This window comes from Falco cherrug, chromosome 7 (genome assembly GCF_023634085.1).
Source record: "Falco cherrug isolate bFalChe1 chromosome 7, bFalChe1.pri, whole genome shotgun sequence".
NCBI classification, from domain to species: Eukaryota; Metazoa; Chordata; class Aves; order Falconiformes; family Falconidae; genus Falco; species Falco cherrug.
This window is the reverse complement of record NC_073703.1, coordinates 22,820,505-22,834,581: the sequence shown is the minus strand read 5'-3', so window position 1 is coordinate 22,834,581 and position 14,077 is coordinate 22,820,505. Positions and strand designations below refer to the sequence as shown.

The 14,077-nt window shown below is 46.0% G+C and overlaps 1 protein-coding gene across 9 annotated transcripts in view; it reads left to right on the top strand.

Annotated features, from left to right (window-relative positions):
• Positions 1-14,077, top strand: part of DAPK2 (death associated protein kinase 2) — a 57,046-nt gene that overhangs the window by 22,835 nt on the left and 20,134 nt on the right. For all 9 annotated transcript variants that reach the window (XM_055715583.1, XM_055715575.1, XM_055715578.1 and 6 more), the window contains 2 exons: positions 4,613-4,834; positions 12,722-12,860. In XM_055715583.1, coding sequence (XP_055571558.1) covers positions 4,613-4,834; positions 12,722-12,860 — 361 coding nt within the window. The remainder of the gene's footprint in view (positions 1-4,612; positions 4,835-12,721; positions 12,861-14,077) is intronic.

The window sequence follows — 14,077 nt, the reverse complement described above, 5'->3', positions numbered from 1 at the left end:
TTTCTCCTGGAATTTTGCTGGCAAAATTTATGTCCCCAGAGAGAATTCAAGGAAGCGAACAAAGCAACATTAGTGCCATGTCTCTTTAGAAGGTCTCAACCAAACAAGATGCATGGCTTGCAAAAAAAGAACAAAAACCAAGAACCTCCTGAAACCCACGGTGTTTTACGCAAACAGCTCTCAGTGCTACAGAACAAACTCTTTTAGCAGAATGTTTAAGGCAAGTTTGGGGCTTTTGTAGCAGCTTAATTCTCTTAAGTTCTCCAGGGTTTGCATGAAAAGATAAAATCAGGAGGCAGAAATATGAATCAATTAATGGATTCGACACATGGCTGCAGTCTCCATTCCATTTGTGATTGATGATTCCTAAAGGCATAAATACAACTGTCCCATCTGTTCCCGCCTCTCTCCTGAGAGGTGTTTAGGATATGTATGAAAATGAAAACCAACGAGAAGTACTTCAGGCTGTCTGGTGGTGTTTGTACCCTTTGAAATGAGAGGCTGCCTCTGCCACGGAGTCTTAGCTTTTGAGAGCAAGCGAGCACCAAATGACAGCCATAATTTTTAATTTCTTTGCCATGGTAGATTTAAGACAGACTCCAACCAGCTGTCTGTGTTAACGAAGCACTAGGTACATTATATAATTCTGAGGTTCTGAATATAATTGCTGTGTATGCTGCATAAAATAAGTTCCAACTGTACTTGCATCTCTCATTTCCCCTGCCAGTGAAGGATACAATAATAGTGAAAACAATAACAGTTCGGTGCTTCTGCAGTGTAGTCGTGGGGGGTTGCACTCAACGAGCGTGGTTGTGTTCCTTATAGAGAGATCTTGGCTGAGAAAATCACAGTAGCCAAGGTGAAGGGTAGCTGTAAGATGAGTCTTTGCCTTGTGAGTCTGGGTGCTCTGACTAAGGAAATTCCTGGCACTGGATGTCTACTCGGGGCTGGAGACCGGCCCTTTGGTGCAGGGTGCGACCTGTGGCATGCCATGCGCGGTGGCAGGGCGAGCGGGGCTGCTCCTGGGTGCCGGCAGCAGCTCCCTGCCTTGCTCTGTCTGCTTGTAGAGCAGCTGGACATCAGCAGGGACTGTGAACGTGATGAGACAAGAGGCTTGGGCAGGATGGTTCCTTTGGCGGTAGGGTCTTGCATGACTGCAGCCTTCACACATGCCAGGCAAGGGGAGCGATTTGCACTGTTCTTGGAGGCTTCCCTGCTTAATTGATTAGTTGACGGTGGCTCCCTGGCCATATAGCTTCCTAGGATTTTAACATTTATTTATGCCCCTTGGTGGAAATGCAGTGAAATGTTTTTGATTTTTTTTTTTTTTTTTTCAAAAGTGTGGTTTTGTCAGGTAATCATTGGTAAAACCTGAGCCTTTTCTGACTAAGGAATGCTTGGTGGGGTATGGAGTACATGTGGCAGACTTAAAGTTTCCATGTTTTTCATTCCAATTAACATGAAAAGGGCAGAACATGGGTTTGAACTGGGGCTCCTTGCCTCTGAATCAGTGAGATTCTGCAGATACTGGCCAACAGCCTCTTCTTGCTTAATCCCTGCCCCCTTTTGATATCAAGTTGCCAAAACAAAAGGCAGCTTCCGTGAAGCAGTAGTTTTAGCCAGACTTTATAACTAAAGTCCTGTTCTGTTTTTACAGCTTTTACAGCTTTACAGTTTTTCATCTCACTTTTATCAGGAAATGCATTGTACACTTAAACAAAGCAGATTGAAGTGCATGACCTTATCCATGGGCTCAACTCTCCAGCTCTCTGGTGCACCTTCACTGTCACAGTAGTGTTTGTAACAGCACATACGTGGCCCGTGTGCAAGGTGTGTTCTGTGGTCTTTTCTCTTTCTTTCCCTCTTGCCAAAAAGGAGTTTGATAAATCTAGCAATAGAAAAATAAATAAAAAGAAGTAACCCTCAGCTTACAGTTTCTGGCAGAGGAGGTTTGGGATGGTAATAAACTGTTCTTGCTACTTGAAACCGCGGATGTGCTCAGGTGGGTGATGAAGTGCTTGAACTAGTGTCCAAGCAAAAGGAGTCAACTTTTCCTTCCGTTCATACTTTTGTAGATTATATTGCAGAGATACTGCTTCAAGACTTGGCAGCAGCAGCCTGCCATCAGACTTACCAAACGCAATCTCCAAACACTGCTGCTAGAGTAATCTTCCTTGACAGTTGTTCTTGCTGCTACAGTGCTTCCCCACTAGCTCCTTGTTTTCCACCAGCTCAGATTCGGTGTCCCATTTTATTATGTATTTTACACATCGCTATGTCTGGGTCTACACTAATAATTAGTTACAGGAAGGTAAAGTAATAAAAAATTCCAAGGTACCATTGGTACAAGAAGGTTCATTAGAATGTACATACTTGTTCAAAAGCGAGTGTAGTTTATGAAAGTTACTGAAATCACTGAATTGGTGAAAATACCGGGTGGCTTCCTATTGAACGATGGGAGAGAGAAGTGAGTGGAACTCATCCTGAGTGGCACGGGCTGGCCTCATTCATGTTTGAACTGACTTAAGTTTATGTCAAGACCAAACGTTCTTACTCCTCACTGTTACTTGGGCTGGAGGTGCTTGAGCTAGGAGAGCAGTGAGTCTGCATCAGTTGTGTTTGAAAAAAATAATATCAATGCTTTTTGTACTTTAACCTAGGTTTTCCTTTTTTAAAACATGACAGTTTCTGAATTTCTGTTTTTTAAGATCTAAGGAAAACTTGAGAATCAGAGAACGTGTTTGTGTCCAAACAAGGAAACTTTGCATTGGGTGAAAAATCTTTATCCTAACTTGCTTTTAGTAAAGACTAGTTGAAATTGAGAGTTTGTGATGAAACCTCAAACCATACAGGTTTCACGTAACTTCAGACTAACAAGTACCTAGGTATTTTCATTAATCAACCTAAGGAGTTAATATTGATTTAAATCTGTATGCCCGGTACTCTTTGCTTAATTTAAATAATACAAATTTAAATCAAACCTAAAAAGCTACAGGTCTTTAATTAAATCTGCTGAGCAGTCCTTCATGAAAAAAACGTGTTTCTGTTTAAGCATGGTTTTTGGTGCTTTTGGGGGTCACTTTGGCGAGGAGCCCCTTCCGTTCCATTGCACAGCACTGACTGTTCTTAACATGTCTGTTAAGTAGCAGCAGACAGAAACGGACACCTTTGTGCTAAGCAGCGTGCAAATACCCACAGGCGTTCTGTGTGGAAGAAAATCTCTTTCCTGTTTTGCTGATGAGGGAAAAGTGAATTGCTATAGGGTATATGATACATACATGGCAAAATTCAGATCACTCAAATTCCTCCAGTACTTAAGCTACAGACCATCCTTTTCCCTTAATTTTTGTAAGGCAGAGGTAGCTCTCTTAGCACATCCTGTGTGGACTGCTGTGTAAACGTACAGTAATGGCTTATGATTGAATTCCTTCGTTTGTATGGCTGGGATGATTTAAGCATTTCTAAGATATAACACAGTTGTCCCTTCAAAACAGGAGGAGCAGAAGGATCCTCTGAATAATCCCTGTTTCATTCCACATTCTTGCCTTATGTAGAATTTGTATTACTCAAATCCTACTTTAGTTGCCGACCACCTTTCTTAATTTTGATATGACATCTGTCAGCTTGATCACAGTTATTTTTTCAGAAGACACCTGAGAAGGAGGGAACATCGTCTCTGTGGAGATGATGCCTTCTTTAAAGTCAAACAGTGCCTCTCAGGAGCGTGATGGAGAAAGAAAAGCCCCCCCGAAGAACAGGGCAGGTTCCCTTACTGTGCCGTTGAAGGGTCAGTAACAACCGTTCCCTCTGGAGGGGTTCTCCGCTGACACGGCTGCAGCCACGGGTGCTGTTCTTTGAGTTAATTGTGTGGCCTCCACGTGTTCCCCTCGTAGGAGATCAGGGGCAAATATTGCAGTCGGGCTGGAATATATCTTACTTTAGGAACCACAGCAAGGAAAACCTTATTGGCAAACTGCAGCTACATGCCTTATAAATTTTAACGCAGCCAATTTACTCCTTGGTACAGTGGGACATTCTAGTAGTGCAGTGAGAAAGCTGCACTTACTGTAGTTACATTTCCAGCTAATTCATCAAGCGGAGTGCAGAAATATGAATAAACCATTATCTTATTTGAAAATTGGTTACTGGAGGCCAGTTCTACATTTCCAAAGGGTTATCGATCCTTTGAGTTCTTTTCTGAGAAATTATTCTTAAGGGAAGTACCGTAATGCATGCGTGAACATGCCATGGTGTGTTGCAGACGTGAATGCCTTAAGCATTACCCAGTGAAGGAGCGGTAATTTGAACCTTTTGGGACAGATCTTATTCATTTAAACATGAACCGGTTTTTAGGGATTCTAACATCTGTCCTCCCTCCTTGTCAGACCCCGCTCGGTTTTGCTGCATTTCAGGCGCAGCGGGAGGCTGCCTTATATGCTCAGGTGACTTTAATTGCAGAACTCTGATAGTCCCCACTACTGTACCAAGAACAAGCTTGTACGGTTAGCGGTGTTGCTCAGGGGTTGCACCTTTGTATATGAATAGCTTGTTCGGAAAGTTGTGATTATATGAAAGCTTTAAGAGAATTGTTGTTATCTTCTTCTCCTTGCAGTGGCCAGTTTGCTATAGTGAAGAAATGTCGAGAAAAAAGCACCGGTGTGGAGTATGCTGCTAAGTTCATTAAAAAACGTCAGAGCCGGGCCAGCCGTCGAGGGGTGAGACGCGAGGAAATCGAACGGGAGGTTACTATTCTGCAGCAGATCCTGCATGCCAATATCATCAAGCTGCACGACATATATGAGAACAAGACGGATGTGGTCCTCATCCTTGAGCTGTGAGTAAGGGGACTTCCTACCCTCCCGGGCAGGAGGAGGTAAACAGGACCCGGAAGGCGCTTGCAGGGGTTGCGGAACACGGAGGTGGTGGCTGTGGTGTTCTGCCTCACAGATCTTGGCAGGACGATGGAGTGAGGTTGCTGGTAAACAGGCCCCCCAGTTCCTCCACGTGCCCTGGGGATACAGGTGCGCGCTGGCGTCAGCGAGGCGGTGGGCACTGAGCCAGGGAGTGCCGTCAGCTTCAGCAGTGTGCTGGTGGAGGCGTTACCTCGTGCCTGCCTAGCGCTGCCCTGGCGTGAACCTCAGAGGGAGAACCGATGGCTGCTGAACACTCGTTTCATTTTCCTTCCTGTTTTCGTCTCTCCCAGTGCATGTGAAGCCATCAAGCCCTTTGCAAACCCTGCAGCCATGCCGTTCTCACTGCTCCAGTATTTTCTTCATTTAGAGGAGACTGGGGGAAGAGGGGAGGAGGGCAAGGGAAGAGGTTTTTTGATCCTTAGGCTTTGGCTGTTGGGGATGAGTAGCAGCAGGGCAGGGGTGAAGAGCTGCTCCCTCTGCTCGTGTCCTGCCATGTGATGGGGGGCAGCCCTTGCCATGCAGGTCCTGCTGACAAGCGAGCCCCCCAGCCAGGTGACCTGTGGGCTGCCCTAGCCTCACCCCAGGTCACCCATCGTGACCCTTCGGGCAGCCAGGCTGCTGGTTTAGGGTGACTCTCCTAAACTATATGTTGGCTACATACCGCAAAATGGTTCATGCTGTGGAAGAGAGGTTTAAGGCAAGCTAGCAGCAGCCTCTCTGTCTGGACTGAGGGGACAACGGCTTGTTCTGCAGAACCTGTGCGTGTCCCTTCCTGGAAGAGTAAATGCATAGCCCAGGGAAGCTGGAAGTGTGGTCAGGAGTCATCTTCACAGAGCCTTGGCTTAAGGAGCCTTTGCTTAGCTGAAACATGAGTTTGTATTTCAGGGGGTCACCTTTGATGCTTTTGTCTGTATTTAATCTTATTGACTGAAAAGGAGTGGGAGAACCTGGCTAATAGGTGTTTACCATGCAGAGAAATGCTGGTTTATTAGAACAAGAAGCAGTATCAAAATTACCAGTCTCTGCAATAGCTATTTAATTACCTGGTGGATTTTGTTTGGCTGTTTGTTTCACCAGCCTAGAAATACATCCCAGAGCCACTGACTGTTTCTTACATCCTACTGCCCTTCATTATGGTTGATGGAACTGAGGTGAGATGTTAGAGACGGATGCAGACCACAGACTAACCATGTAATCTCTTATAACACAACTTGCTTTGAACATGTTCTGCCTCTTTCAGAATCCCTAGCCGGGCAGCGTGAGATCCACTGTTTGGGCAGACCTGCCGGACCATGCTTTTGCCGTATCATTTTAACAGCATTTCAAAGGCGTCATGTTTTGGGCATTGCGTGCAGGGGGTTGGTTATGTGACGTTAACCTGAATTGTGTGTGGAGGGTAAAGTTTGCAGTCACTTCAGTGCTGACACTAATGCATATGTTTTGGAATTTCTTCAGTTTTGTAAAACGTAACGTGATGTAGAAGGACTACAATAAATTCATCAATAAAGATGAATAGAAGGTTCAGGGTTTTTTGAGGAAGAAATACCCTTATTTCCAGCCTGGGCAAGAGAGCTTTGCTCTGTGTAAATAGCGTTTTTGCCTCTTGGTCTTACAACCCAGTATGAATCAAAATTATATTGGATTCCGATGATGTGACTTAAGGTTGTATTGGAGGGGAAGGGACTAGTGATATCCCAAAAGAGTAAAGTGTTGCTTTTGCAGGGCTAGAGCAGGACACATAGACCAGCTGCAGCAGTTTTCATTATTACTAGCGTGCAATACCCAGGGAAGGTTATTAGAGTAAGTAGCAGATTGATCAGATAGACTGAATATACTGAAGTGTCAGATGCTGCAGAAAATTGATACCACCTTAGGTAGGTCACTGTAATTCATTTCACCTTCCCTGGCTCACCCCAGCGATGCAAATTCTTCACTGTGAAGTCAGGAGGGGAACCAAGTCACTTGCTGCTGCGTGGCTTTCTGTTCTCAGTGCTATTTGCCCAGCATTCCGATGACACTAGATTTAACCTGCCGTGGCTGGGAGGTCGCAGGAAGATCACTTGCACCTCTACATTGCATCTGCAGCTGAATGCCGTAGAACGTTTGGATGTCCCCACATTTAATAGTGTTACGGTTGGTGTGTGTTGTGGTTTAACCCCAGCCGGCAACCAAGCCCCACGCAGCCGCTTGCTCACTCCCCCTCACCCAGAGAGATGGGGAGGAGGATCAGAATGTAAAACTCAAGGGCTGAGATAAGAACAATTTAACAGCTAAAGCAAAAACCACGCATGCAAGCAAAGCAAAACATGGATTCATTCACCACTTCCCATGGGCAGGCAGGTGTTCGGCCATCCCCAGGTGAGCAGGGCTCCATCACACATAACAGTTACTTGGGAAGACAAAAGCCATAATGCCAAATGTCCCCCCCTTCCTTCCTCTTCCCCCAGTTTATATACTCAGCATGACATCCCATGGTATGGAATACCTCTTGGGCTGGTTCGGGTCACCTGCCCTGGCTGTGTCCCCTCCCAATTTCCCACACCCCCCCAGCCCTCCCGCTGGCAGGGCCCAAGGAACCGAAAAGTCCTTGACTGAGTATAAACATCACCCAGCAACAACTAACAACATCAGTGTGCTATGGATGGTGTTCTCACATCATGGCCAGTACACAGCCCTGCACCAGCTACTAAGAAGAAAGTTAACTCCATCCCAGCCGAAACCAGGACAATGTGTTCGTTCCAGAGTGATTTCAAGAAAACTTTGGCGTTGCCTAATTCAATTACTGAGTGAAAAAATAATCTGCCATGATAAAATCACTTTTTCGAGAAATGAAAAAGGGGAGGCACCAAGTGGCTGGATCTCTTTATACTGAAATTTACACTGGGATAATAAGTTTGGGTGAAACTTAGTTGCCAGTCTGGGTGTTTCATGGCTGAGGGTCAGGACCGTAATAGAAGTGAGTGACTCTGTGTGCATGGATGATCATATGTCCAAAGCATCTCCTGTACAGTTCACAGTGTGCTGTTGGTCTGTCTTAAGCAGTTGAAAGGGTTGTAAATTATCTTGGTGCACGCGCAGATTTATATTTATGTGTATTTGTGTGGCTCGGCATTCCTAATCTCCGCTGAGAACCAGGGACACCTGAACACTGTCACACCAAGCAGGGAGTAGAGTCACGTGCTTGTACTCATCAGAGCCAGGAGTGGAAGCAGCTCATCTAATAAACGGAGCTTTTGTGGTCAGGAGCTATGGTCTTGGCCTAAGGGGATGAAATTTGTCATGTGTTGAAGGCAGACAGACATCAATTTAAGCTTTCTGGGGCTGTGTCCTGCTCTTTTGTGCAATCAATACCACCTAGTTTATAAAGCTCTGAGTCTTAGAGGAGCTGGGCAGAAGATGACATAGACTTTATCTGTCAATTCATGGTAATGAAGTAAAGACGTAAGTGAGGAGACACCCTGAGGTATTCTACTTACTACAGTTTTTAGGTAATGAGTAATTGATGCAATTTTTCTGTATGTATGACCAGGAAATACAGAGACTCTGTGGCTCAAGTTCTGCAGACCATACGTTCCCTAGGGCACCTGCCTCGACCTTGTGTGTGTAATCCAGGCTTTGATCCCGGAGTGAGATGAAATAACCACTAGCTTGCCAGGGGAGCCAGCATTTTGGCCAGGGAGAATTCCTGAAGATTAATGTGACTGCTGGCAGGTGGCATGTGAGCGATGATAAGCATCTGTTACTTTTTAAGTATATGCCTATGGCCAAATGTTGGCCTTCGTAGCCAGTGCTGGAAAACAGGAAAGGAGCTGGCTTTCTGTGACTAGCAGCTACTTTGTGCTAAAATAACCTCTTGCTTCATTACCTTCTGCTTTTTCCTGTCCTCGCATGGCCTGATATGTTTTGTGTGTCCTATTGTCAGGCTGTAGCTTATTGCACTTCTAAAAGGCTGGATGCAACAGAGTTCTGACCTGATTAAGGCCACTGCATTCAGCTGCTGTATACAAATTGAGGATGATGATAATTGCTCATAAAGATAATTAAATTCTCTCTATAAGCAGATGATCTCTTCTCCTGACACTCTGATATCAGTCGCATGCTCCCTGTGGTTTATCAACATAAGTGTTACAGCACCTGGCCAATTAATCTCGCGTTAAGCTGCAGTGGAGTTCAGCTTCAGAAGGATGTCCCCAGTATTCCTGATTAACCGAAGAAGCTACCCTGGTGTTTAGAAGAGTCTGGGCTAAAATGTTGGCCCTGTCCCACACCCACTGTGCTGGCACAGGCAGGACCATCTCCTCTTTGTGCAGGGTTGACCCTGCAGTGCCATTCCTCCCGGTCGGAGCAGGATGGGCATCGCTGAGCCAGCTGCTCTCCGGCGCGGTTCGGCAGGTGTGCGCTTTGCCCTCCTGCTGCGCTGGCTCAGGGATGTGCTCCCCACGGCGCTCTGTGACCTGGCTGCTCTGTCCCTTGGGCCCTGCTGTGAGGCTGCTGTGCCCCAACAAGCAGCCTGAAGGCAGGTGTGATGGATATGCCAGGCCCCTCTCCTCTCGTGGTGTCGAGGTCGTGGACACAAAATAGACAGCTGTTCCCAGGAGTGAGGCAGCGTTGTCCTTTGTCTTTTATTAGACTTAGAAGGAAGAGCAAGGGTATCGATTCCCTTGCTGCTCTGTTTGCCCTGGGAATAAGGTGACATGGTGAAAGGGAAAGAGATGGAACCAGAGGAAGGGATTTTTCTGTAAGCCAAGGTCTTTTGAGAAAGGAGCATTTGCTCTTCTACAGGTGGTGCTGATTTAAAAAACACACCTCCCTGGATGTCCAAATGTAACCTGTAGTGCAGTTATGAGTGTTCTACTGCAAAGGAGTGAAGTGCTGAACTGCTTCTTTGTCTGGGATTCCATAAGGGCTTTTGGGATTGCTTGTCTCTTCTGCCTGAGGGTTTCTCTGAGCTCAGGCGCGTAACTTGGATAAGAATGATCCTGCACTACACTGCTTATTGCTCTGTACTCAAACCTGTTTTTAAAGCCTGAGTCTTTGTTAAGGAGAAATAATCACACATACTGAATTTTCCTTTAGGTGGCTTTTAAGATCTTTGCAGCTTAGGCTGATGTGTTGGGCTGTTTGTAACGTATGCTGATCTCTGACCTTCAGAAACTGAAATGCTTATGTAGTTGTAAGAGGGAGCCTTTTGCTGAAAAAAGTAACAGAGGGACTTCAGCCTTCTGGAATCTTTTTTATGCTGTACCTGTATTCTGTACCTTGGAAGTCCCTGCTGCCTTGCCTGATTCAAGGTCAGTGTGAACTGGAGAAAAGGGAGAATACAGCAAGGAGCTAGCACGTAAATCTGCTGCGATCCTCGCTCTTGCGGGCTGCGCAGTTTCTCCAGTGATGCCTCAGGTGTTGCTGGCTGCCCGGGACGTTGTTGAGGTTACCAAAACCCCTGGTGTGCCCTGAGGAGCTAACCCAGCCATACTAAGTGACCACTCTTGGGGGCAGCAGGAGAGACAGGGATGAAACACCTCCAGTCTGGGCAGCTGAACAATTTTCTGACACTCTTCCGTGTAGCGAAGGAGATTCCTCAAAAGAAAGTTGCCAGTCTCCTCCACGCAGGCAAGAGGCACGGACATGCGACAACCTTAGCACAGTCCTCTGTGCCAGGGGACGGTGATGGAAGGGCTTTTGCCAAGTGGCTCAGCTGGGTGCTCGCCTCGAGCGGTACATTCGTTTGCAGGTGTCGGGAGAGCTGGAGGCTGGGCTACGTGAGCTGTCAGCCTGGCCCGAGACAGAATTTGGTTTTATTCTTAGTCCAGGTTAATGAGTCCACCTTAAGGAGCAATCAGCAAGGACATTGTGCAGGGTAAAGGGCCGGCATGGCTGGCTTCGGTGTCCCTGCGGAACTGTGCCGCTGGCTCCTGACGCCCCCGCCGCCCTGCCTGCCGGGGGGGTTGCTTCAGCGCAGGTTGACTAGAAATCATTAAGGAAACGGGGTTTGCCTGCTCGCTGTGCACAGATTTCACCAAGAGACTACCAGGTTTTGCTTACCGATTTCTTTACTGGCTTGTCACAGTCAGCTGCAATAATTTTTAAACTAAGGAACCCAGGCTCCTAAACCTACTGCAAGGCGGGGAAGAGACTGTTCCCTGGCTCCTGAACGCACAGGGCGAAACACAACCTGCCCAGCAAGGCTGATGGTGGTGCTGATACCCTTGGCACGTGTCACCTAAAAAGAAAATCAGGGACCAAATAAGAGTCTCAGGCCACGTAACTGAGATTAATAGGAAGGTGGAGGCAGCAGCCAGGGACAGCACTTGCAACATATTCCTAGATCATATAAGCTTATTTTTGTTTGCCAGGCATTTTGTTGTAACAATTGAAGCACCAAGTGGCTTCTGCTCAGGTGAAGTGTCCCGCCTCGTGTTAGAGAGTTTCTGACTATGGGGGAGCTGCGAAAAAATACCCGGTAATTGATGCTCAGGTCAACAGGCGCAGTGTACACCGCTGCCTTCGGACAGCATGGCGTGCTGCCACCCACAGCAACAGCAGAAGCTGGGAAATAAGCCTTTGTGGCCTTTGACACATTATTCTTGTTTGCAGCTGACTTCTCTTTGTGCTTCTTGTAGCTGTTGACCATAGTTTGCTCTGGCGGAGGCGGAGCAGGAGTCACCACCTTGTCACCGCCGGTGCTGCGCAGGGGCCAGGGGTCAGGCCCTGTCATGCACAGCGGGGCCGAACTGCGGGAGTCCCAGCGCTCAGTCCCAGCATTGGGACCTGCCGGTTCTCTTACAGGTGTTTCAGCAGACAATGGGCCAAAACCTTGATGTCTGAGATGGCTGCTGGATGCCTCAGCGCCTGCGCTCCGAGTGCTGGGCACAGGTGGTGGCACACCTGAGCCCAAGAGCAATGGCCGCTTTGTGGGTGCCCCAACAACCAATCTGAATGAGAATAAATTCATAATATCAATGGCTGGAAACAGTAAATGTAAGCAGAATGATAAGCAACATCTGCAGCCAATACCCCATTCAATACCTAGATCATCCTTTTTCATAATATATAGAAAAATAGCACTGGAGCTCTCAATACAAGGCACGAAAAAGAAAATAGAAGTCTTATGTACTAAATACACGTGGAATGTATTTCAATTTCAATGTGAAAACTCATAGTAACTAATAGCACTTCCTTGATCTGGGAAAACAATTTTAGGTACCTTCCAAGCCGGTACGATCTACTTTCTTTTTCAAAATCCAGCACAAGGAATGCTTTCCTATCAGTTGTGTCAGGCAAGAACCTGTATGAGAGCGTGTAATGGCTGTCAGGCAAAGAAAAGAGATTCTCTTGGCAGATCTGGCTGCCTCATGTTTCTGATGGCAACCGGTAGGAGAAGTAATCCTCTAACAGTTGTGGACTACTACAACTTGTTCCATTTCCTCTGTCTCATCCAAAAAGAAAATGTTGAAAGATAGCAGTTGAAGTGGTTAACGTCAAAGCCTTCCTATGGAAATATGCGTATGTCTGTATGTTCATAAAACGATGTACCTTTTTCTGGTCCTTTATATGCTTGATGAATCAAACCTTGCAGCATCAATGGAATACGGAAAGCTAGTCCTTAATTTATTTACAGGGGGGAGAGCTGCAGCCAAAAGGAGGTTTTGGTCCACCTGGGACCAGAGCACAAAACACTAAATTACCTGCAAGAGTGGCCTTTTTCTAACTGTATGGAGGTTTTTTGTTACTTTAGTTTGCTGTGCTTATGTTTATTTTATGTCTCACAAAGCAGTAGGTAAGTGGGTGTTTTCTGGTATATTTTGCAGGGTTTCTGGAGGAGAACTTTTTGACTTCCTAGCACAGAAGGAGTCTTTGAGTGAGGAGGAAGCAACCAGATTCATCAAGCAGATTTTGGATGGTGTGAATTACCTTCACTCTAAGAAAATTGCTCACTTTGATTTAAAGGTAAAGATAGTGATTTAGACTTACTGTCGGTTTTTAATGATGGACTGTGCCTTCTACAATTTGTTTGATATCTGTATTTGATAACATGCCTAAGACAATAGGGAAACCATTTTAAATGCACCTCACAGCTGAGTGCTCCAAGGAAGAGAGTCTCCTTCATCAGGCCTGTGGTAACTTCTGGATGGGCTTATATGTTTACTGACTGAGAGAAAGAAATTGTAAGTCTTTATCCTTTAGGTGTTTGCATTTGTGGTACGATCCAAAGCATGCTGTTTAAAAAAAAATACATTAAAAAAGTTAGAATTATGTGCAGAAGAAAGGCATTTTTGGGAAGAGGAAGGCCAGATCCAGCTACAGACAACCATTGTTTCCAGTCCCCGCTGTGCTTGGAGTCACACAAGTACGTGTCATCCCGTGCGGTCTGAGCAGCCCAGGGCCTTGAGAGCCCATCCCACAGAGCTCTCTTCCTGCCATCTCAGGTGGCACCGATAGCTTTGGCCCTTCTTGACTTTGATGTCAGAACACCTGGCCTAGGCAGTGCAGAAGAGACCATCTCTCTCTGCTCTTGGTAGTGGCCTGCCTAGGTGAACACCTCTGAACCTCGGAGCCTGTTGTCCGTGGGAATGAAACTCTTGAGATGAGGAGAAGGTGCTTTTCTCAGCGGCAGACTCACAGCTGCAGACCTGCCTGCCTCAGACGTTGCTGTTTCCAGAAATACATTCAAAATGCACTTATCCCCTGGGATAAAGTAGAATAAAACAGAGGAGGGAACTGGTTTAAAATGAAGGAAAAAGGAAGAAACTCCACTGCTAGATTACATGGTCCTTGTCCTGATTTTAAATCCAGGTTAGTTTATTATTAATTACTAATTATTTGTGTGCTAAGGATAGACTCCTCCTGGATTCTCGGGATCTATATGCTGATCCCTTGTGCTAAACATGTGCCTAATGCTGTCTCTGTCTTCAATTGCTTGGTCTTGAGTCGGTGTTAATGGCATATACGTAGTTGTTGCAAATGTTGCAAATCACATTTAAACTAAGAAACTGGTTAGAAAACTACCATCCAAATCTTCGTGGCATGCGTGTGAAAAGGCATAGGAGATATTTGAACATACAAAGGATGTGCAAATTGATTTTGAAATGACTAAGTGAATCCAGAAGCCAAAGACTGAAAGTTTTCACCATATATTAGAAAACAGTGTAATAACCAGTAATATG